The sequence below is a fragment of the Periplaneta americana genome, chromosome 9, assembly GCF_040183065.1.
Source record: "Periplaneta americana isolate PAMFEO1 chromosome 9, P.americana_PAMFEO1_priV1, whole genome shotgun sequence".
NCBI classification, from domain to species: Eukaryota; Metazoa; Arthropoda; class Insecta; order Blattodea; family Blattidae; genus Periplaneta; species Periplaneta americana.
The window spans coordinates 51,413,532-51,438,263 of record NC_091125.1 but is presented as its reverse complement, the minus strand read 5'-3'; the positions used below and the strand labels follow the sequence as shown (position 1 = coordinate 51,438,263).

Here is a 24,732-nt window from a genome sequence, read left to right as displayed (position 1 = left end):
TCAGTTGAAGTAGGGTTGTTGGATGTGTCAGAAAAACTCGTTCTTTAAGGTAACCCCACAACCAAAAGTCGGCCGAATTGAAATCTGGAGAACGCGGAGGCCACATTGTTGGAAAGTGCCTACTGATGACACCATCGCCAAACATCTGCGTAATTAACTGTTTTGCAGGGATAAAGATGTGGGGTGGAGCGCCATCTTGCATAAAGATTATTTTCCATATCGTGATTCCTTAGTCTAAGGGTGACGAAGTTCTGTAACATGCTGTAGTAGCGCTCCCCGTTTACTGTAAGTCTGTATTATTCCATTATTGCCCACACCTCTGAAGTAATGGTTAGCGCGTCTGGCCAAGAAACTTGGTGGTCCAGGTTCGATTCCCAGTAGGGGCAAGTTACCTGGTTGAGGTTTTTCCGGGGTTTTCCTTCAACCTAATATGAGCAAATGCTGGGTAACTGTCAGTGCTGGACCCAGGACTCATTTCACTGGCATTATCACCTTCATTTCATTCAGACGCTAAATAACTTAAGATGTTGATAAAGCGTCGTAAAATAACCTACTAAAATTAATGGCGAAGTTAACACGCGTAACTGAGGTTCTTTTTCCGATCAAAGTCATCAGTAGGCACTCCCCAAAAATGTGGCCTCCGCGTTCTCCAGATTTCAATCCGACCGACTTTTGGTTGTGAGGTTACCTTAAAGGACGAGTTTTCCCGACACATCCAACAACCCTACTTCAACTGAAAGATGCCATCTCGCAAGAAATTTCCAATATTCCAAGACATTATCTGCAAAATGCTGTGTATGTTGTCGCAGACAGAATGCTGTACGTTGAACAAGAGAACGACGGACTTCTTCCCAATGTTTTGTAAACGCCGTTTGCCCAGTACTGTGATGTTTTTGTTTTTTCCCTATCTCAAATATTATAATATTTATAGCGGTTTAATGTTTACGCTGATTTTTTAAATACCCTATACATCTTTCACATCATATTCCTCATCATCACCATCATCATCAGTTATCGAGTTGAGGTAAAAGCCATGGTGGATTGGGGGGACATATTCCATTAGCTTCATTACATCTGTAAGTTTGATTTTCTTTATTTTCAGAGGTCCCACATTTTTCTGTCTACAGTCATGGTACTTGCGCTCCCTTTCTTCCAAGAAACCTCTTCAAACTCCATATTCATTCTACTGTTGTTCATTCGTACTCTATGATTTTGAAGACCGTCAATGCTCATAAATGATTTTTTTCTAAACTCTCACTGACCTTCCAATAATTTTAACTCTGAAAATGAAAGTATATTGTTTGTGGCAATTTTCTGGGGAATTCTTCTTGTACTTTCGCTTTACATGACCAGCCTCAATACTGCCGAAGAGATAAGGATTTTGCTTATCAAAATCTCCTAAATCCCAGAATCCATTGAACACTTTTTTTAATTGTATCTACATCTAAATCCAAGCACCTTAAAGTACACTTGCACATTTCTCCTACTGTTGCTGAAGCGACAGGTTTACCTGCTGTTGAAATATAAATATTCGCGACCTTCATTTCTTCGTTATTTAATTCGATTAATTTCCTTCATATTTTGCACCCTCTTCCTCAATTTAGGTTATTTTTCAGGACTATTGAATGAAGGAAGATCTGCCGTGAGCTGACTCTTTCTTCTTCTCGTGGCAAAATAGGTCTATTGTCATCTTGAAGGAAATGTATTACTGATATAGTTGAAACAATATTTTAATAATGAATTTTTTCTTCCAGAAATAAAATACCGTATTATAAAAGTCAAATTAGTTCATATGTTTATACTACTCAGAAATCTACATGATGGCAATTCAATAATATGGTAATGCACTCATATAAATATTAAATATTTAGGACAAGAGAATGCCAAGCAACATATTGCAAAAATTTAGGGCAAGAAAATGCCAAGCAACAATTTTAATTTTAAGAATATCTTGACTCACATAAGGTAATAAAAGGAACAAAACGTTAGACATTAACGGACAGTATCATTACTTTAAATAACTAATGAAAAAGCAATTAGAAACATATTTTATGAAATGAAATGCGTACTTTGTCCAAGCAACACATCTACATTTAACATTTTGAGGGAAATATAATGCCAAGCAACACTTAACTATATTTCAGTTTTTGATGTTAATTCTTCTTCATAAAGTGGCAAATATTCAGAATAGAGCTGAAATCACTGCCTTCATCATTTGATTCATTAGAAAACTTCAGCTTCCTCCTGTGCACCATTCTCTCTAAACTACCTTTGTTGCTTGACATTGTCTTGCCGTTATAGAAGATGCATGAAGTATTAGGCAAGAACATACAACGGATAACAGAGCCATCTGTTAGGTTTTCTGCAGAAACTCTTGACACCATAGTTTTAAATGTATTATTTCCCATGAGATGGAATGATTAGTTCAATTTGGCCAAAAATGTGGCTTGGCACTTTCTTACCAGGACCCCCTCAATTAGACTTTGTAACTTTTAAAATTCCACGCAGCACTTTTTCATAACTGTGAGTTTATTGCTGATATAGGCCTAAGTTTCTGGACGCATTGGTGACCTTGTTAACGTCACTTGGAGAATTTAGTGAAAAATGACACATTTGTTACAAAATGTTATTTAGTAACTTGGTTTTATTATTAATCCATTACCTGACGATACTGTATCAACTGGGAGGTTATCTAGTGTTAGTGAAATTAGTGATAGCAACATTGTATTTTGGCAAATGAGATCGAGAATTCGCAATGGATTATGTAACAATGGCTTTACACTTGTCGAGGGCTTCTGAAAAAAAAACAACGACATAATCAGTCCATGTTGCTAAAATACCTTTTTATTTATTGGTTTCTATACAATAGGTAATAATACATTGACACTCCTTCAAGAGGCTTATTCTGCTTTCTCCCATTTAAAATTCATTATACTTAATGCATTATTTTGGATATACCGTAATTAATTTAATTTTTAGAATATGTGTAACTTGACTTACGTACCAAAAGCTCTCGAAGAACGAAGTTGAAGAGAAAATTACATCTGGGGTTACACCAACAGAAGATATGAATACGATTAGTACAGGGTACTTTTGCTTTTGGGGACATAATTTTACAGAAGATGTGGAAAATATTAATGCACCATGGCTTTGCAAAGATGTGTCAATATTTATTTAGGCTCACTGTCCACCAGCTGATGTGGAGAGTTTTTTTAATATGACCTTATTGTTAATGACTGTAGATGAAAGAGAGCAGTGTTATAATTTGTACACTTTACCGTCATTTTGTCATAATAATACCATAAAAATAAAGATTCTGTATATATTTCGCTGTATATACTACGTATATACCAGTACAGTGGATTAGAAACCTCTCTCTGCAGTGTAGAAATCAAATTACCAGTGGTGCTTGGAATGTTGGTAATCCTTAGTGAAGGTTGGCTGGCCTTGGCATAACACTCAGTGAAGATGAATCAGCCTCAGTCTGAGTGCTCGGACAACTGTCAGCTGCCAGTGTTACCATTCGCTTTTCATAATTAGCAGATTTCTAAGTGTTCTACTCACTGCGGAGGGAGTTTTCTAACACACTGTTTAGTATTGTAATTTTATTTTCTGCTTTTCTAACAGCTTTGAATACAAGAATTCAGTTATTCAGTTTATGTAATGGCCATCATAAATAAATTTAAGGAAAAAATTAATGCTAAATGAAAGAGATTACACACGACATACGCAGTTAACCAAATACGAAACGTAATTTATTTTAACTAGATTCATTATAAAATTAATGTGAAAAAACGTACTTAAGTCCATTTGTTCTGTCTGTTTCATTATGTTTATGATGGTGAATGTAAAATGTAGTTAAACGAGAAAATTTGTTTCAAGTCTATTTTTTTTTGTCACAAATTCCACGCAGATTCACCAGTATTTGAACTTGTATACCTGGCGTGGAAACCCAATGCATTAATCAGCTGACGGTAATTCATTAGAAACTTTAAATATATTAATTATTTATTTACGTTTCTGGAAGCATCAGCGTCTTCTAAGAACCAACTCCATGTACTAAACATATCCATTTGAAAGAGAACGAGGTATGCATTGCCTATGCTGTCGAAGTTCATTGCAGACTTTTTCCACGTGTATTTTCCAGCAATGCAGTCCTTGTAGTCATGGTTCAAAATTGTACTATTGGTTGTTACACACTGTAAGAAGAAAATTTAATATGAAAATAATTTTATGGGTTCTGCAATCTCTTCTAGGTAACATGCAAGAATGAATGAATGAATGAATGAATGAATGAATGAATAAATGAATAAATAAATAAATAAATAAACAAATAAATAAATAAATACATATATATATATATATATGTAAGTAAATAAATAAGTAAATAAATAAATAAAGATATATAAATAAATACAAACTGTTTCATTTTATTTATTCTGATTATGCACCTTACATGATTTGGAATGACTGCTAGATATCACAAAGTAATATACTGTGGTTAAAAATCTCACATATGACGAATAACATTAATTTTCCAAATTCAATTCCATTTTTTAAATTGAATTTCATAAGCGTAACATTTATTTTGGAAGAAATAAGGATCTTGGTATGCATAATTCCAGAAAAGAAAATGGCCTGATTGAATTTTCGAAGTTCCAGATTCAAAGCATTGCGCATTCTCAGTGCTCCAAAGCAGTGGTACACATGAAATCGCTTTGGCAGTTACTGAATTCATTTTACGTCGATTGTTGTAACCAAAAAGGCATTTGAAAAGATGTAATGAAAATTGATCTATTCTTAATAGTAGATCAGGCCTGGGTGTTAATACCTCAATCGAGTCATTGCAGATTACCCCATAACTCACCACTTCATCTTTCCCGACTGAGATAGTTATGTTTCGAGTAGACAGGAAGGTAAACATTATTCAGTGATGGATTGTATAAGGCAGGCATCATAGTTTTTACGAACTTTCGGCTCTCGCTGGTCGCCTAAAATCTACCACTGATACACAGTGCCTTACTGTGCTTGTTTCTAAGGTGCTATATGCGAAAAGGACATGGGCAGGGATTTCTCCGTTCCTTTTCACTCCTCTTTTATGTCCAGGGCTATAGTAGATAAATATTTATAATTGTGCAGTGAAATAGAATGAATAGTAAACGAAATTAACCTGCATGATTAATTAAAAAAACTCTTTCCTCAACAGAACTTTGTACCGTAGTCTGCGAGCAAATATGCTAGCACAGAGCTATCAGAATGCTTGCAATGAGTTTTCATAATTGGGGTTGTCCTACTGTATCGTGTTTTTTACATAATGACTTTTAAGCATTAATTTCATCTTATTTTCTGATTACTTTCGTGTTTTTTGCATTAGTTGTGAAATACCTTCCTATTCAAATAACATTGGAGTAAAAACTGTTGTTAAATCATTGTGGTGTGTATCATGCTCTTTAAGGATCTTCAAGAGTCAGGCCATTTTTTTTTGGGAGGGGGGGACTTGGGGCTGTATAACGTATTACCTTATTATAAAACTGTTCTACATAATGTATGTTTTCATACGTGCACAAAATTTGGACAAGAATCCAGTCAACTAATCCTAAGAGTGATTTATAGAAGTCAGTTTCTTTTAAGTACAACGAGAAGTATAAAGACAGAACTTAAGAATGAAGGTATTTGTTAAACAAATAAACATTTCACTTTAGTCAAGGAGTTATTTACACATTACATTTTTTCTACCTCAAACTCTTGAGATGATAATCGTGTTAAAGAATAAGAAAATATAAAAACAAATATGATAGTAGAAACAAAGTAGAATGAAATAGTCTGCCTGCGTACAGTGTACTGGTACACACTGATGATGATATACTTAAATACCAGTACATTACTATATTGGCCCGAATATAATACCACTTTTTTTTTCATAAATAGAGCATTTGAAAATCGTACTAGCATTATAATCGCAGGGTAGCCCTTTCCAGTCGTAGAAGAATAAAATTCTACTATACAGAATAAGAGGACTCTATCAGCTGATTACACTTTCAGCGCAGGCTGTCCTTACAGGGTTTATTAACAGCAACCTTAAGTTAGTCAGCACCAACTTCTCAGTCATCCAGTCCTTCTTCTGTGCTTAAAATATACCGGTAACTGCTCTTTAAGAAGAGTATACCAGAGAGTATAATGAGTAATGACTAGCTGCTTAAAGGGGACAATGCTATGTCCCCAACAGGCAAATTGACAAAACTAAGTTGTCGCAGTTGGTGACCCAGTGAATAATAAAATATTACAGCATGGAATACGGTTAGCAGTAGGATGGCATTTTGTGAGAGAATTACCAGCCGAAAAAGAATCCAGTTTCAGTTCAGAAGATGAAGTTTTATCATTCTGTACAATCTTCATTGCAAGTCGCATTATATTAAAATATTTTTATTTTTTCATATATAACATCTGAAAACTTAGGGTCATATTACTGTGTATTAGAATTAAGAAGACAAATTTTGCACGTCCTTACTGGAAGCGAATTTATTTAAATATTTTCCCATTCTTTGTACGATTTCTTTAAAAACTTGCCTGGTGATGTTTTCCAGCAAACAGCAGCACTCCCATAATGGCAAATGAATGCCAAATGATGAAACATGGTATAAGATACAGAAGTATAGGAGATATGAACACCAACGGATTTGATGTCACATTCTGCAAGAGTCAAACAAACTATATAAAAAAATTAGGTAAATTTGTTATATAAATAACTTTCCTGAGTTAATTGAAGCTATGATGGTAATTTACCTTAGTTAATTACTAGTTTCGGCTTGATTTAAGTCATCTTCAGATTTCTCGTGAGGCCCTTGCTTGCTTCTGATTTCTTCTTTCGGTGCCTTGGTGGTGGGTGTGTTTATGATGGGTAGTGTTGTGTTAGATAGTGTGTGTGTTTTCTGAAATTTAATCATGTTGAGGATATGTTGTGGATGTGTTTTATATGTCTGTATATTTCGTATTGTTTTAATGCGTCTAATTTCTAGTTCTTTGGTTAAAAATCTTGGATTTCCATGTCTGTTTCTACGTTGATACACCAACCACAACTACAGAAACAGAAAGACATGAATATCCTACATTTGAACCGAAAAGCCAGAATTTAGACACACTAGAATACGAAATATAATTTACAGACACATAAAAACATATCCACAACATATTCTCAATACACAATTAAATTTCAGAATACACACATTATTTGACACAACATTTCTGATAATACACGCATCCACCATCAAGGCCCGAAAGAAGAAACCGGAAATAAGCAAGGACCTCACAAGTAATCTGAGAATGGCCGACACCAAGCCAAAACTGATCATTAACTAAGGTAAATTACCATCATAGTTTCAATTACCACAGGAAAGTTGTTTTTATATAACAAATTTACCAAATCTTTTGTGATAAAAGTGTATAATCAAGATGTATATTCAAAACTATACTAATGCTGTATATACTGTATTTACTGTCAACAGCATAACTTTGTCCTTATATATAAGCTTGGTTTTCTTGTATAGATAAAGATGAAGATGAATTTTTATACATGTTAGTTTAACACAATATTAAAATACAGTTAAGCATAAAATAAAGATTACAATTTTTCGAATATCAATAGAATTTATAATCATTTTCGTTCTTGTTTCCTTCTTCTTCATTTTTGCTATCTTCCTCATGTTTTGCTACTCAACTTTTAGTAGAAATTTTATGTGAAATTATTATCATCAGGCACAGACCTTGTTATTTCAGGCATAAAATATCATATAATGATTAAAATTCTAATAAATTTCGATAATTATTGGTTACTTAATCTCGCCAAGAAATTGTGTACCGGTAACTCTCGACTTTTTCTATTTCTTAAAGCTCCAATGCTGTTTTAAGATCTATGGAACACAAAAAATGAAATAACATGAAAGTTACAGGAAATACTGATACTTCCCATTATTCCATGGAAATAGAGCACAGTTCCTAATTAAATAATCTATGATAGCAACAGTCCATACGTAGTAACAACTTGTTTTTACACTGCATGCTTTAGTGTATCAAGTAAATTATTATCACAGTTTAGTATATACAGTCACGAAGCTTGAGTTTATGAGGGTACTAAGAACAATAGACTGTGCAGGTACTATTTCGCATTGTCTCTAATGAGGCGATAGTAGCGATCCTAGTGGTTAGCAACTATCTATGGATGCATATTTACTGCGTATTGAGCTTCGTGACTGTATATACAGTGACAATGATGATGGTAGGCATTAAGCGATGATTGTGATAAACTGATAATAATGATGATGACGTCAGTGATAGTGAACATAATAATAAGGATGTTGCTGATGTGGTTATGGCAATAGTGCTGGTGGTACTGGTACTGAAGCAGACGACGAAAAGACAGGAAAAGGAAGACGAGTAGGATGAGAAGAAGAAAATAATATTGGTAGTGATGGCATAGCAACAATGACAGTACTAAAATAAGGATAATGATGAGGACGACAGTCACTGTTTCACTCTTGTTTTCAAGATATAGTTAGATAAAAGAATGTATCCAAAAATTAATAATTAGGTACCGTACATAATGAGAAACATCTGAGTATTTTGAATTTTACAAGTTAATATGAGTAATGCCGATTCAAAACTTAGTCTTGAGTAGAAAGCCCACAGTGTTGCTAAGCACTGATGATCAAACATTGCTCACTAAACCCGGCTGCTTCAGTGACCACTGTTGTAAAATAGGTACTGTAATGCTGGAAAAACTTAATGAATTAAGTAGAATAAAATGTTGACAAACACAGAACATGAACTATTAACATCTTTACAGAAAACAAATTTTTATTTTTAATACATTTTTTGTGACACATACCTTTAATTTCTTCATTCTGCTCACAGTCTCTAAAACTCTGAGAATCCTTAAAGCCTGTATTGCTCTTAAGGCTTGAAATCTCTGTGCGGCAATCATAAATGCTACGAAGTTTATGGAAGAGACCTAAAATAAATATAAACTTTTGACGTAAAAAATGGAGAAAGGCACTAAATACGAACAAACTATTCTACCATTATCTTTATTGGCAAATGAAGGAAATAATTATACAATCTTCATTATGATTTGTTAAATGAAATCGGTACCTATCTAAAACTGTAATCAAATTTAGTACACATAATAGTACTCAGTTTTTCTACAATATTAGATTAAATGGAACTGTTCTCAGAGATATACGGTATAAAGCGCAAAATTTCTTGGTTTGGAATTGGTTAAGCACTACTCCTAAATTGAGCTCTGTTATTCATCAAGATCCTTATCTTTTATTGCGATATAAACACACTTCAAATGGCATACTTTGCATACTTTCATTCTATAATGAAATATGGATTAATATTCTGGGACAAAAGGAAGAGATTAGTGAAGTTCTTCGTGTGGAGTGTGGACAGAAACATGGACATTACGATGAAGTGAAGGGAAACGACTAGAAGGATTTTAAATGTGAATATGGAGAAGAATGGAGTGTGTAAAATGGACAGACAGAAGATATCAGATGACAGATAAGATTAATATACATGGAAGGAAAGATTAGAAAATGCTGAGATTGCAGTGAAAGACCTGCCATTAGGCAGAAAACTATGAATGAATGAATGAATGAATGAATTCTGGGGCAACTCATCTCAAGTTAAATATATTTTTGTTTTAGAAAAGAAAGCTATAAGGAGAATAACAGGTGTGCATAAAAGACACCATGTACAAAGATTTTCCAAAATTTAGAAATCTTGACCTTATCTTGTGCGTACATTCTTTCCCTGATGATGTTTTATATCAAAAACCAAGATACATTTAATACTAATCAGAACATTCATAATTTTAATACAAGACAAAATCAGATCTCTGTCTAACCTCTGTTAGTCTCAGCTGTTATAAAAATGAAGTTCATTATTAACACATTATGGTCTTCAATGCATGTCTAATTTTCTTAAAGCTTTGATGAGCCAAGAGAAAAGGTTCAGAACAGAATTAACAAAATTTCTACATACTTATATACTCTATATTTTTTCAAACGATAAATTGTTTGTGCTTGTAAACTAAATTAATCTGCTTCGCATTATATTCTTCAGCTCTTTCAACTCAACACACGTTTCACATAATATTTCCTCTAACAGTTTCTAAACTCTTATTTCGTCAAGCCTTGTCACAACTGACGAACTGTAGTGGGATACAATTTTTTTTTTATAAATGGGAATGGATCCTGAAATTGTCTGCGCATATCTATACAAAGACCTCTTATAATGATGATTACGAAGCTAGCCATAACGAACTAAGGAATGACTCATGTACACTGTTGAATTTGCGGCTCAAATTCTCGAAAAGATCGAGACAGTACCAGTAGCCATGATTTCCGTTCTAAAATCCGTGTAGGTTTGTATATCACAAACAGGCTGTTCGCATATTGAAAAACTGAGAACACTCTATAGTTTAATAACGAAATTACTTCTTTACAGTTGTGAACTTACCATAGTAATCGTGAAGTCCAACCAACAAAATATTTTTCTGAAGTATTCTACAAACCCAACTGCAAACCAACAAATCATCATATCAATGAAGAATATTACAGTGAAGATTAAATCCGTATACAACAGAATATCTTGTAACACAGGTCGCTGGGGAAGATTCACATCTTCAAGTGTCTGAAATTAAAATTTATTACATTTCAGAGTAGTTGAACAAAGTTAGGAATGGCTCAATTATTGTTGAAATGTTTGAAAACGACATTTTAATATTTACAAACAAATCTGTGCAAGTGTCAGTATAAGGCAAAATATTATTATTAATCAGTGACAAACAAGCATTTTATCTTATATTAAGACTTTCAAGAAGAATGGATTGTTGATCTATTATAAATTAATGAATTTAAATACTATTATAGTCACAATCATGCCATGGTATGAAAGAAAAATTTCACAACCTCGAGCGGGAATCGAACCTGCGACTTCCTGTTCTCCGGTCAGGCGCTCTACCACTGAGCTATCAAGTTCGTCTCACGCCAAAGGCTTGGAATTATCCTTTCATACTGGCGACTCGTTATAGAGTACTGTCCATAGCGTCTGATCTAGTCAGCACTGCTTATGGGTTTCAAAAGAAACTTTACAAATGTAATCTTCATCTTACGATGTTTTGTGACGTATACACGTCCGTTGATGTGACATATTAATGAATTTAAATACTATTATAGTCACAATCTATGGACAGTACTCTATAACAGAGTCGCCAGTATGAAAGGATAATTCCAAGCCTTTGGTGTGAGACGAACTCGACAGCTCAGTGGTAGAGCGCCTGACCGGAGAACAGGAAGTCGCAGGTTCGATTCCCGCTCGAGGTTGTGAAATTTTTCTTTCATACCATGGCATGATTGTGACTATAATAGTATTTAAATTCGTTAATATGTCACATCAACGGACGTGTATACGTCACCAAACATCGTAAGATGAAGATTATATTATAAATTATTATAAGTTACGAATTAGGAAAATTACAGTGATTGGGATTAATTTCTGAAGGAAACAGTTTCCGAAATGATCGTCTATTTAATATACGTGTGTTGGTTGAAATATATTCCTTGTATTTAAATATACAAGAATACTATTTTAGGCACAACCTTGGTCAAATATATTAATCAAGTGTGGAGGACAGTAGTGGAGAAGTGGGGATATACGAGTAATAGATAGGTAGGCTGGTGAACGAGAGGTGACAAAGATACATTTAAAGAGAACATGAGTGGAAGAGAGAATGAAGTAAGTTACGACTTCCATAAATTTTTTCAATGTAATAAGGTGGGATGGCACTGCATACAAAATTGTGAAGTACCATCTCACCAGAATTAAGTGCTTAACGACAAAAATATATATATCATATCATATTAAACTTCTTTTCTAATTTCGTCGCTGAAAAGTGTTACAGAATGGTCGAAAGTTACGACTGATCTAATTGATTTAAGTACCAACATTTTCTTGTCATGTTCCTGTCATTGTGTTCCTGTGGCACCGAGGTGGGAAGAGAATAAATAGGGATAGGGACAAGATAGCCGGAGCTTCATAGTGATGAGATACTAAAACAAAATAGAAATTTCATTGAATGAATGTGAATTTATTAAGTACCGTTAGATTTATTTCCCAATGGCTCTTGTGATAGGAAAAACAGGAGTGTCGAAATGGAAATAAGATAGTTGTAGAAAGTTTGTCTTGGCTAACTGTCGCAGAAGGGGATGAAAAGTGAATGGCCACTCTAGCTATTGATTCTTGATTTGATACTTTGAGTGTGATAGGCCGACCACAGAAGCAGTGGACTTCTGCTAACGATTTTCTATCTGACACTACAAGGGATAGTAGTAGTAGAGGTATTCTATCTCTACTACTGACTCTCGACCTGAGATTTTGCCTGCAATAGGCTGACAGCAGGAGGGACAAAATACCTCTACTATACACTCTCAAGACAAGACTGTCTCCAATACTCAGACCTTAATACAGAAATAAAGATGGCCGCCACTGCAGTCCAAACATTTCCCATATATATAGATGCTTCCATCATATCTTTATGTCAAAATAATTATATTTCTCGTATTTATTAAGTTGAATTACTAAATTTTGTCTTAAATAAACTTCCAGCGTTGAATTTATGAGCAATGTTAGGTTCAATTTCAAAGGTGAGACAACAAGATGAGTACAGCACAAGTAGAAATACATTGCTATAAAGTTATGAACTTGACAGTGCAAATGCAGCCTGAAAATAGTTTTCAATAAGTTGAAAATCATACCCTGAACTCCGTATAAGTTACTGCAGTAAATGCAAACGTTCACTAATAGTTGTTGGACATACAAAAGGATAATACATATGCAAAATCAATAACACAATTAAACAAGGTCAGCTACCACCACCACCACACCGATAATAATAATAATAATAATAATAATAATAATAATAATAATAATAATAAAAAATCAGCTTATATTTTATATTTTTAATAGGTGGGTATTGACAACATAGGGTCCTTAGCCTAATTCATCCTGAATTTCAATTCCTTATGTTTTGTCACTTTTAGATTTAGGCCTAACTCTTCATGACTTCTTTTCACGTTTCTCAGTAATTGGTCTGAAATGTTTTCCCCCCTTCAACACCTTTTTATAGTTATTAATGATGGAATTTCTTCTACACTGTCATCTTTCATATTTAAGGAAATAACATAGTCACCTTAAACAACAGTCATAAATGAAACCACACTTCTTTCCTGAACATCACTTTGAAACTGATCAAAAGTGCTAATAATGTCCCTTTTACAACATTCCCTGAAAAATTCTTCTTCTCTCTCCATCTGTTCCCCTTTCCGTTGATGCGGATTCTTTCTGAGTGCTATAATGACTGACAGTACGGTATGAAGGTTGGTTAGGAAATATGGTTGTTAAGGCGTCATTGGTAAAATTCGAAATTTCCCGAGGAATACGAAAAGCATCACCATTTACGATAGGAAAAATATCTTTCCTAATAACTAATCTAGGTTAAAAATGTTTTATCTGTAACACTGTCATTTTAGGAGGATAGGAATTGGCCACCCTACCCCACTATCTCTTGTCTTAGTTGCCTCATAAGTGCTACCTTGTTGGTATCATTTGTGAGGTTCAGACCTGTCTTTGGACAGTTGACTAAACAACAACAAACTGTAATTTCCTTAACTTGGAAACTGTCACGATTATGCAACTAAACCATTTATCGCATAAAGTTGTATTTTTCGGGAACTTAAATGCTGAAATATGAGACACAGATCCACTATTAGAATTACAACCCAGTACACAACACGAACGGCCCATTTCACAACGTAATTAACACAAGGAAACATAATAACAAAACCACGTGGTAATCATGCTTGAACCGCCACCGGCACTATTTTCGCCACTATTGATACCTACATTAAGGTCTGAGTATTGGAGATGGTCTTGCTCAAGCCAAGACTTTACCTGTAATAGACTAACCATAAGAAAAGGGAGGGCAGACACTTGAATCTGATTGAACAAGTTTGAGACAAACTGGAACTGTGTTTGAGAGAGAGAAATCAACATCTCCAAACACTCCGAGCTCTTGAGAAAGCCCTTGTGGACGAGTGGAGATGACCATCTCAAGTGAAATTGCAGCATGTTGTCAGGAGCATGAACGGCGTTGTGATGATGTCATCCATGCTGGAGAAAGCAATAAATACTTCATACTAACCTGCCCCCATTATCAAGTATCTTGTGATTTTCTTTTGTTTGTGTCAAGTAATCAATTTGTTTTACAACATACTGTTAAAAACCATGAAGTGACTCAATTTCACCCCAAAACAGAATACAGGTACAACAATATAACTTATTTGTCTCAGAGCACCCTGTTAGGAAAGGATATCTCTTATACCACGAAAATTTAAAATTTCTATTTTGTCTTCCTTTGTTCGCTATTTTAATATGTAAATGTGGTGTCGATCTTCTGTCTTTATAAGCACATTTTGTTTCATATGCCCAACTTGAAAAGGTTTCTCTTTTAATTCCATAAATAATGACCCCAATGTTCTCTCAGTATAGGCTATTTCACACGCACTTTTCATTAAACTTACACTCAATAACGCAGTGCATTCAGAGAACACCAATATAGTGCAACATATTATTGTAACAGTGAGGCTAGCCACCGTGTTTCATATCGAGATGTAGCAAATCGATATTCCCTCCCTGGTCCCCCTCTCAAGCTTATGAGTCAAGGTCGTAGTCATGCTTTTAGAGGTTTCTGCCACAAACCTCGCAATGAACCCTCCATCTTGAAATGACTATCAACTGTAAACTTAATATATGGAAGGAAACCAAGTGTTATGATATATCGTTATTAAAAACTTATAGCTCTACTGTTACTAGGTATAATAGCCTAAATTTTGTGAGTAGGCTAAGCCTCAGAAGCTTCTTAAAAGCTTCGCCATTGTGAATTGAGTTGTCTAAGTAGATTTTCAATTTCATTTCATAATTGTTACAAATAGAAAAGGGGCTGTAATATTATCATTATAGTTTTCAGTTCAATATGAGTAACCAATAAAGTTATGAATGCCTAAACGAGTGCTTAATTTATCTTTTAAGCAATGGACTTTATATTATAAAGGCAACTTGTTCAGCAGCTCAAAAGCAGAAAAAAGAAAACATTATCAGAATGTTGTCAATGTATATTTCCATCACTTTCCAAACAAGTTTTCCTATATCACAGCAATTTTTCTTAACTTAAAATTGATGTAAAGACAAAGTAAGGAACTCACCAAAGTAAAGCTATTGATGACGATCATGAACAGCAATGTTTTTTTGTAATATGTATTACAATTCAGCATATATAGTTTTTTCCTTAGACTTAGCCATCGTAATGTGCAAGTAGAATCTTTATTTCCCAAAATGAAAGCAAATTGTTTGTAACACTTATAAGGGAAACAATCAGGAATGATGTAATCGTCATGAAAAGATTCTTCTTTTTCATATACTTCGTCTTCTTTTTGTTCTTGTTCTTCAATACCTGGAACGAAATACAACATTAATCCAAACAACAAATGTAAGAATTTAATACATTATTTTTTGTTACTCTCATACAGCATTCTCTAAACTGTATTCAGCGATATACCACTGTTCTGCAAGATGTGAAAAGGAGTTCTATAAAAACCAGATGATTAAAAAAAATATAAATATGTAAATAAATCACAAATATTTATAAAAAAAGAAAACATTCTTTTAAATTTGGATCACACAGTTATTGTCTAATTTACACATTTTCTTTCACCACAAGGATTTTCTCTGGATCCAAATAATTGTTTCACATGAAAGAATTTCTACCATTTAGTCTAAAAAATAGTCTTATTCAGACGCTTGTAATGCCTCATTTTGATTATTGCGACTTGTTGCTAGCTAATGTAAGTTCACTCTTAGCTGAGAGACTACAACGTGTTCATAATGTGTGCATACAAATCATCTGCAATACTCGTAAATTTAACCATATAACGCCTTCCCTTCAGTTACTTTCATGGGCACGTCTGAAGGCACGAAGAACAATACATTCACTGTCTCTTCTATTTAGAGTCATGCATACTTCTACTCCGAATTATCTGCTATAGCTATTGAAACCAGCATCAAGCACAATACATCCACTTAGAATAATTAAAAGGTATAGACTATATTAACAACTACTCTTCACAGGTAGCCTATGCATTTTCAGTTTAAAGTATGAATGTTGCAATAGTAAGTGTGTATTTAATTGCTCTTCTATTTTGTAAGTAATTATAATTTATTTTATTCTTATATTTGTTTACATGTCAGATTTCATATTATGCATTACGCTTATTTCCTTTGTTGTTACCGGTGTCCATTTGTTCATTTATATATTTGTTATGAACATAAATATATCAAAGTTTCCAATCAATTATAGGCCTATTTCAAGATAACGCTTTTTTTAATCAGAAAAAGTAAATTTCCTTCAATTGTTACTCCATTTGTGTAGTCAGAAAATGTCATCAGAGTTATTGTATGGTGAAGTGCGCCTGGTGTTCTGTCTAGCTTACAAAATATTAGAAGCAACCGCTTGAAAGTCGGATATTCGATCGGATACTCAACCACGCCAGTTGATCTCCAACCAGTCGAATATAAACTGGTTTTAAGCGCTGTTCTGCAGGTCTCTAGTTGCCATTATCTGATTTGTAATTCCATGTATGCTTAAAAATGCTTTGTAACAAAGGAATTTCAACAACTGTCCCATTTCTAAGAACACGAACCTGTTAAGTATAAAAATGGTTCTGCAAACTCACTTCTTATTCTTCACTCCTTCTTGAGCAACACCTTTTTACAGGCAAAAGTGAAACAAAAGATGTATGATGTGATGACTGTTCTTTTCTCCAAGCAAATTAGAATTTTAATTATTAACAAATCCCTCTCTTCTTTATTCATATTATTGAAACAGCCTAACCTGCATTTGCACATGATCCATTGCACAAATGTTTACTTGCATAATTGATTCTTCCATGTTTGAGCCACTTTCTTGGTCTTCCAGTGTCCACCACATTAGACTTTTTGCCACTACTCTCATTATTCATGTTTTACAATATCACTCTTCACATTCCAACACAAGACTGAATGAATCTCACAAATTGGCACATTGTTGAACATTTAAATTAAAAAAAAAATACCACTGGCATAGCTCTGTTGGCTAAGGCACTGTCTGCCAATCCAGAGTTGCTATCGGGCACGGGTTCGATTCCCACTGGGCTGGTTATCTAGTTAGGTATTTTCGAAGGTTTTCCCTAACTGTAAGGCGAAGGTCAGTAATCTATTGCGAATCCTCGGTCTCATCTCGCCAAATATTATCTTGCTATCATTAATCCCATCGATGCTAAATAACCTAGTAACTACTGATACAGCGCCATTAAATAACCAACAAAAAATAATACATCCAGGCTTACAAACATTGAAAACAGAAATTCCAGTTGAATTATTATAATTGCAATATTCTAAGACTTATCAATGGGTTGATTCTGATTTAACATACAAATATGGGACTTTGATTAATCTTCCATTGCACATTTTATTTTGAAACCAATTTTACGTGAACTAGGAATAATTTTTCCATGGAATGATATTCAGGATAGTAGTTCTCTATGCCAAGAATGACAATATACCTGCTGGCCTATGCGGACTCTGCTGTATGTTCCACTAGACATATTTTAATTAATCGAACTAGTTTCTTGGGAATACGAAATTCAGTAAGAATATTTTATAAAACTTCTCTCTTAACCGAATTATTCCTTTTTGAAATCTATAAATAACTGATGTACTGTGCCCTTATACTCCCATTTTTTTAAATATGTTAATAGTAACACAAAAATTATGAGGCATTACTTTTCAAAACATCCTCATAATTAAGCAAACATGTCCATGGAATCTGTAGAATGTCAGTCACAAATCAAGCCTTTTGCGCAACTGGCGTCATAGCTGGTTGGTCCAATGAATAGTCAGAGTGCAAAAGAAGGGCTCATGGGAGAGGGAACGCAACATGCTATGTGAACTCTTGCCCGCACACTCACTAGCTTGAAGAAGGGAAGGGAGCAGGTTTCACTCTCTCCCTAGTGACGTCATGCACAACACAAATTTACTCTACAGAAATCACGGATGGAATAAACGTGGCATTCAGTCATGATTATTTGAGTTGGACAGTCCTTAGGTATACTAACAAACACACATTAAAACACAAATTAAGTGACAATGTTACTTAATTTACTGAAAGATGTACCTGCTTTCTTGTTGGTTAATTTTAAGCACATAATTATCCTGTCCTTCAATCTGCCTTTATAACTCTTAAAGGAGAGCTTCATCTCATGGAATGCTTCACTAATTTCGTTAATTTCATTATCATTATCTATTATTGGCAAACACCAATTTGTTGACTTAAAGTTCATAAACACAGACGAAATAATGAAATTCAGCATCTGCAAAGTCATGTTAACATAGATTTAGTTGGATATTGAGATTTTTTCATATGAGTGTAATTTACCGGTTCTTTTATTCAGACATTTATGTTAATCAAACAGCTAGATAACAAGTAAAAACATATAAAAAAATCGTTAATGGAGTGGATTTGTAAGAGAATGATGAAAGTGAGAATGTGGGTGATGGTGGAGTTGCTGTACAAGAAAAGGAACACCTCATTTGTTGATAAAAGTCAATACTGGCAACATTCCAGGCACTTCTTACAGTTTAGCAGCAGAAGACTGTGGGAACTAAATGCAGCAGAATGCCTAGTAAAAGTTGAAAGAGCACTGAGAGTTACTTTTTACTTCTCTCTCTAAGTGATGATTGGAAAGCCTTTATATTATGTAATCTGGCTGATTACTCGCCAAAAGTTGCAGACATATTTTTTTGTCTATGAAACTTTAAGGGTTTCACAACATACCACTAATTCTAGCAAGTGTATTTCAACATAGGCAACAAGGAAGAACAAGATGCAAAATTCGTTACATTTATAAAAAAATACCTTTGGACTGGATTTAACCTAGCATGCTGAATACCTCTTCAGTTAGAAATGTCGTTAAATAAATCACCGCCAATGATGTCACAACGCGCATTTCACAAATTAATTTTCTGTGTTTGATTTTTTGTCCTATAAAATACATATTAATTTGGACTCTTACAGACTGTAACCGAAACAGATTGTTTATTTGATTACAGTAGTCCACACTACCTACATGATAAATTATGACTACTGCACAGATTGGATTATATACTATGGTTGTGTATAGGGTGCGGATTAAGATTTCTGATGAGAGGGGAAAAGAATCCTAGGCAGAGAATACCATACGTAACATTATTACTATTATCCTCATTCAATACGGCTCAACGGTTGGTCGCACTGAACTGCTTGTCTTGCATCTTGATCATAATAATAATTATATCCATGAGCAGCTTAAAATAAGATGTGTAATTCCTAAGTTATTGATTGTTGTCAACTTGCCAGTGATGATAATACATTAATATTATATTTTGTGAGAGAGGGATAAAAGTTATCCCTGGCAGGGATGTTTATGAGAGAAAGATAACTTTCCAACGGGGGGGGGGGGAATCCCCCCATCCCCCCGTTAATTAGCACCCTGGTGTGTACAATTGATAAAGGCATTGTGTTTTAACAAAGGTATTTATTAAACTTGTTGGTCAAGTTTAGCTGTCTGAAAAAATTTAAACTAATGACACTGAATGTGCCTAATTTACTATTAAATGCTAAATTATCAGTTGAAAAACATCAGCCACAGCATATCGTGTTGGTGTCTCACACAATGTTTTGCCATTAATTATCTCAACAACACTGTGTCCAATTTGTGTCAATAACATTCCATACCTTTTATACAGAAAGTATTTAGTTTGAGTTCCCACTAAACTCTATAATGATGTACAAACAAAATTTAAATTATGAATCGTGACTGTCTTTCTTCTATGATATACACAAATGGTACCTATACATCATTCTTAATAAATATTGGAGATAATGTGTAATATATTTCGTTATACTTACAATAAATTTTCCAAATGCAGCTGTGACTAAGAAATACGGAGCACAAATCCAATCTCCAACAAGCATACAATTCTTCATGGATTCCATCCATTTACCAATTAAGATCACCCGTGACACAGTGACGAAGGATTGCAAAAAATTCACGAAGTTCCCACTAGGCACAATTCCATGAGGGAAACGTTCTGAATTATCTGTAAATAAAACACAATCAATGATATTACATTACACTTACTTCACTTCTTTTGTTCAGCTTTGCAGGTTGTAGCAGCATTTTATAAACTTCCTATATTTTCAAAGATTTCATGGATATCCCCACCAGTGGCGCACCCAGAAATATGGTTTGGGGGGGCTATTTATAAATTTATAATCAGTGCCATAGAGCAACATTAAAGCTGTATTCTTACCCGAAGTGTAGATGGTTTGAGTACAAAATGTGTTACTGTGAGAATAGTTGGAGTCTACTCACTCCGAATAAAAGTTGCAACTTCGAACATTATCGACAGTTCAAGATTTTTTAAAAATAAAAGTGTATTGTAAAAAGTCCATTCACATACAGGCTTATTTAAAAATAAATGTTTCAAAAGGTCACACACTTTCCACAATAATAGATACAGACATGTCAAGGCATTAAAAAGCTTTCCTTTTTCTCTATTGGGAGGTGCTTGAGTCCCCCTCACTGTGGGAGCGCCACTATGCCCACTGATAATGGTAAGATGGCTACTTGGAAGTGTGATGGTATCATTTTATATGTGTACTTATTCATTACAAGTGGACTGTAAATACAAGAACAGATAGTGACTAAGTGGACCAAGACTAACTCACAAAATAGTAATCTTTTGTTACTGTGATCATCTACCAGAAACACTGAAGTTTACGAGGATGACTGGCTTCCTTGTTACCTGAAGGCTTTAAACAAGAAGGAGGAGAGCGAAACCAGCATTTGATTATTGAGAATGAAAAGAATTTAGATAAAATTAAACAAAATATCACATGCATAACACAGCAACAACGCCTTATCAAACTAAGGAATGTATTATAAATGCTTTCGTTTTGTGACTCACAACTAAGATCCGTTGAACAAGGGAAATATAAGGATACTGCTGTATGAAGCCATTATATTATATGGTACTCAATATTGACTTCAAAATACTATGTGTGCGGTAAGTGAAACTTCCTTTATTTCATAGATCATATACCAATTTGAGTTTATATCAGAAACATTGTAGGTGTAGAAGAAATATATACTTGGTAATTAAATCAACAAATGGTAGAAACTTACCACAATAATATTTTCCAAACAGCTGTATACCCAAAATGGAAAACATGCAGATAATGACGAAGGTTATGTATCCAATGCCAATCATTGTTCTTGATATAATGCATATAATCAGTCTTATCTTCGAAAACTTCCATGTATGACTCAATATTCGGCACTGCAAACAATTACGGAAGAAACAGTTCATCCACAAACTGACAGAGTGTTATCAGTTAAGTATCAATCATCATTCCTTCATTCATTAATATGTTCGTTATCAGTCGTCTTTGACAGTGTAGTGATTGTTTACTTGTAGGCCCAAACCGGAATGGTCAGACCTTCAGACTGTCACGCAGGTGGCCCAGGTTCGATTCCCGGTCAGGTCTGGGATTTTTTCATTGAAAAAATCCATAGTGACACTTGTGGCGGACAAGGTTGCAGTTGGGGCTTTTCCCGGGCTTCTCCAGTTTTTCGCCAAATTAGGCATTTACATCATTCTGTCGCCATTTCTCCATTTCGTAGCATTCCCCAAATGCCGGCTGGCAATGCATGGAGTGTGATGGCCTAGGGATGAGTGGGGTTGCCTGCTCGAAACCCGGGCACAGAGAACCTTAGAGTGGTCAGCCAGTGTGGGTTTGGGAATGCATCACCAGAGGGTTAGCACAATAGATCTTAACAGGTCGCAGTGCTGGAGCATACTATTCCTCATCGTTAAATTCAATTCAATTCAGGTTCAAACTGGAAAATGGATTTTTTAAGGAGATAAACAATTTTAGCATGGCTTCTTTTGGAATGGAAGTAGAATTGAGAGACTTGTGTCATAGTGCTAATATAAATTTACAAGATAGAGCATCACCAATTATAGAACTAATCTACTTTCACAAGTTAAAGTTAAAGTTATGTTTTATTTAATGACGCTCGCAACTGCAGAGGTTATATCAGCGTTGCCGGATGTGCCGGAATTTTGTCCCGCAGGAGTTCTTTTACATGTCAGTAAATCTACTGACATGAGCCTGTCGCATTTAAGCACACTTAAATGCTATCGACCTGGCCCAGGATCGAATCCGCAACCTTGGGCATAGAAGGCCAGTGCTATACAACTCGCCAACCAGGTCGACTACTTTCACGATTAGTGTGCAGTTATAGAAAATAATTCTCTCTAGAGCGATGATTCACTTCAGTGTTTATCTGACAAACACCCAAAATTACGACATTAAAACCTACACATTTGTTTCATACAATGTTCCCAAATACATAACTCGATCATCTGGCTTCAATGACTTGCCTGTATGCAACTCAAAAGGGTCAAATAGTGTCATACAGCAAACACGACATAGCTCAGTTCTTTGGTTTGCTTCTAATCAGCGAGTATCACAGTGTTCCAAGGGAAGATATATACTGGTCAACAGCAGAGGACGTGATTGTATCAATAATTGACAGAGTCACGTCCCAACCACAATGCCCAGGAAGAAGTTTCGGGATATAAAAATAATATTTTCACATTATGGACAATACAAAGCTGAAAGATGGGAATGAATGGGAAAATTTCACCATTATATGTTAAACTGAATAATAATCTGCAGCAATATGGAATTTTTCATAAACAACTAAACATGAACGAATCGATGGTTCCCTATTATGGTCATCACTCATGTAACATGTTCATAAAGGGAAAATCGATTCGTTTCGGATTCAAAATCTGGACACTTTGTTCAAGTGATGGATACCCTTATGAAATGAAAATCTATTAGGAAAAGGAAGCTGAAGATACTAATTCTCCACTTGCAACAAGAGCTACTAATATGCGGAAATACAGAAGCTAAGAACCTTCCTACTAAATGTACAATTATATGGGTTCACAGATACGCTCTCATTACGAAAAGAAACAGTGCTGATAATTTTAAATGATGAAACTATGAAAGTTAAGATACCAAATTTAATATAAACACTTACCAGCTTTAATGACCACAATAAGGACAGACCTTGAATGTTTACAAGTCCAAATTCCAGGCAGCAAAATGTAGTAATGAAGAAATCAAATACATTCCTTCTTTTACTAAAGTAGTAATAGGGACTCATTGATATTATTTTCAGTGATGCTTCAATGACAAAAACAGCTGTAAAGAACTGGAGATGGAAATAAATTAGGCGAATTGTCAGTATATATACAAAAATTTGCTAAAAGAGGCACATGGTAACTCCATTAATCAAAACCAATAATATGATTTTCAGCCTAGAACGTAAAGATACAGATTCAGGAAAAACAATTCTTACACAATTTCCTTATGTGCATAAATGTTGTACTCTAAAATAAAATAAAATAAAATAAAATAATAAAATTAAGAAGAAGATGTATTCTTTCTGATTTTATGCTTTACCATTTCCTTAGAAGTTTTGTTATTTATTATTTTATTAATAGGCATCGGATTTATGTGCAAATGTCTATACTGTCTGCTTTTAAATAAATATTGAAAAAAAAAAAAGTTTGGAGTGCATTTTAAGTTCACCTCTTTCCATGTGTCAAGTTCTATGATGCATATAATTACTGTACATATTTACGGTATTATTGCGTATTTTTAGGACAACTTCACCCATGCTTTTCATGCATACCAGTACATCAAAAGTTTTTAAAGCATATGGTAATAATATTATTCTTTAGCATTTCTTTACAATATTATGATATAGTTTTGCAATTATCCTTACAAATAAATACAATCGTAGGTTGTTATGTTGTGCTCTTGATACACTATGTACTGTACTTGTCAGTGCCTAGTCTTTCTGCAAGGAAGTTACAGAGTTCTATGTACGTGTTGTAATACCGAAAGATAAATCCAAAAAAAATTGCGCTTTTAAGAAAGTGGGTCAGAGACTATGGATTGGTGGATTATACAGAGCGACCAGACGACGTGTGGACAGGAATGACGGGGTTTTCACTGTGTGCTACTGACACACTCATAATGGGAAATGGTGGGCTAGCAGAGGTGATGACACAAGCGTGAACGTGTTCATTCTGAGTGGTATCAAGGTTAATGAATCAGTTTCCAAGTGACTAGCGAGTGACATAGTACATAACTTACTACTATGTTTTATACGGTGTTTTCTTGTGCATTTGAAGTGAAAGTGTTAATAAGCATGAATTGTATAATGGCTAATCAAATGTTTACTACTGTGCCGATTGTTTTTCGGCACCCTATTTTTCTTTTATTGATTATTTTTCGGTTGATCTTTTGTGATTTCCTTTCATTTGTATGCAGTTTCCCCTCTCTTTCTTATAGATGGCTTTTGTTTTTGTTTTTACTGTCTCCTAGAAAATCACTTAAGTGGTGCCTTCCACAACAAGTACAAATTTCTTATGGCTCTGTACAAAAAGCTACTAAAC

The 24,732-nt window shown here is 34.4% G+C and overlaps 1 protein-coding gene across 7 annotated transcripts in view; it reads right to left on the bottom strand.

Moving 5' to 3' along the window:
* The window catches only part of LOC138705924 (sodium channel protein PaFPC1-like), a 94,368-nt gene that overhangs the window by 22,783 nt on the left and 46,853 nt on the right, over positions 1 to 24,732 (bottom strand). For all 7 annotated transcript variants that reach the window (XM_069834699.1, XM_069834700.1, XM_069834701.1 and 4 more), the window contains 9 exons: positions 23,307 to 23,480; positions 21,378 to 21,531; positions 20,099 to 20,289; positions 18,326 to 18,521; positions 15,321 to 15,568; positions 10,519 to 10,692; positions 8,882 to 9,004; positions 6,568 to 6,690; positions 4,017 to 4,199 (listed from right to left, as the gene is read on the bottom strand). In XM_069834699.1, the coding sequence (XP_069690800.1) occupies positions 4,017 to 4,199; positions 6,568 to 6,690; positions 8,882 to 9,004; positions 10,519 to 10,692; positions 15,321 to 15,568; positions 18,326 to 18,521; positions 20,099 to 20,289; positions 21,378 to 21,531; positions 23,307 to 23,480 (1,566 nt within the window). The remainder of the gene's footprint in view (positions 1 to 4,016; positions 4,200 to 6,567; positions 6,691 to 8,881; positions 9,005 to 10,518; positions 10,693 to 15,320; positions 15,569 to 18,325; positions 18,522 to 20,098; positions 20,290 to 21,377; positions 21,532 to 23,306; positions 23,481 to 24,732) is intronic.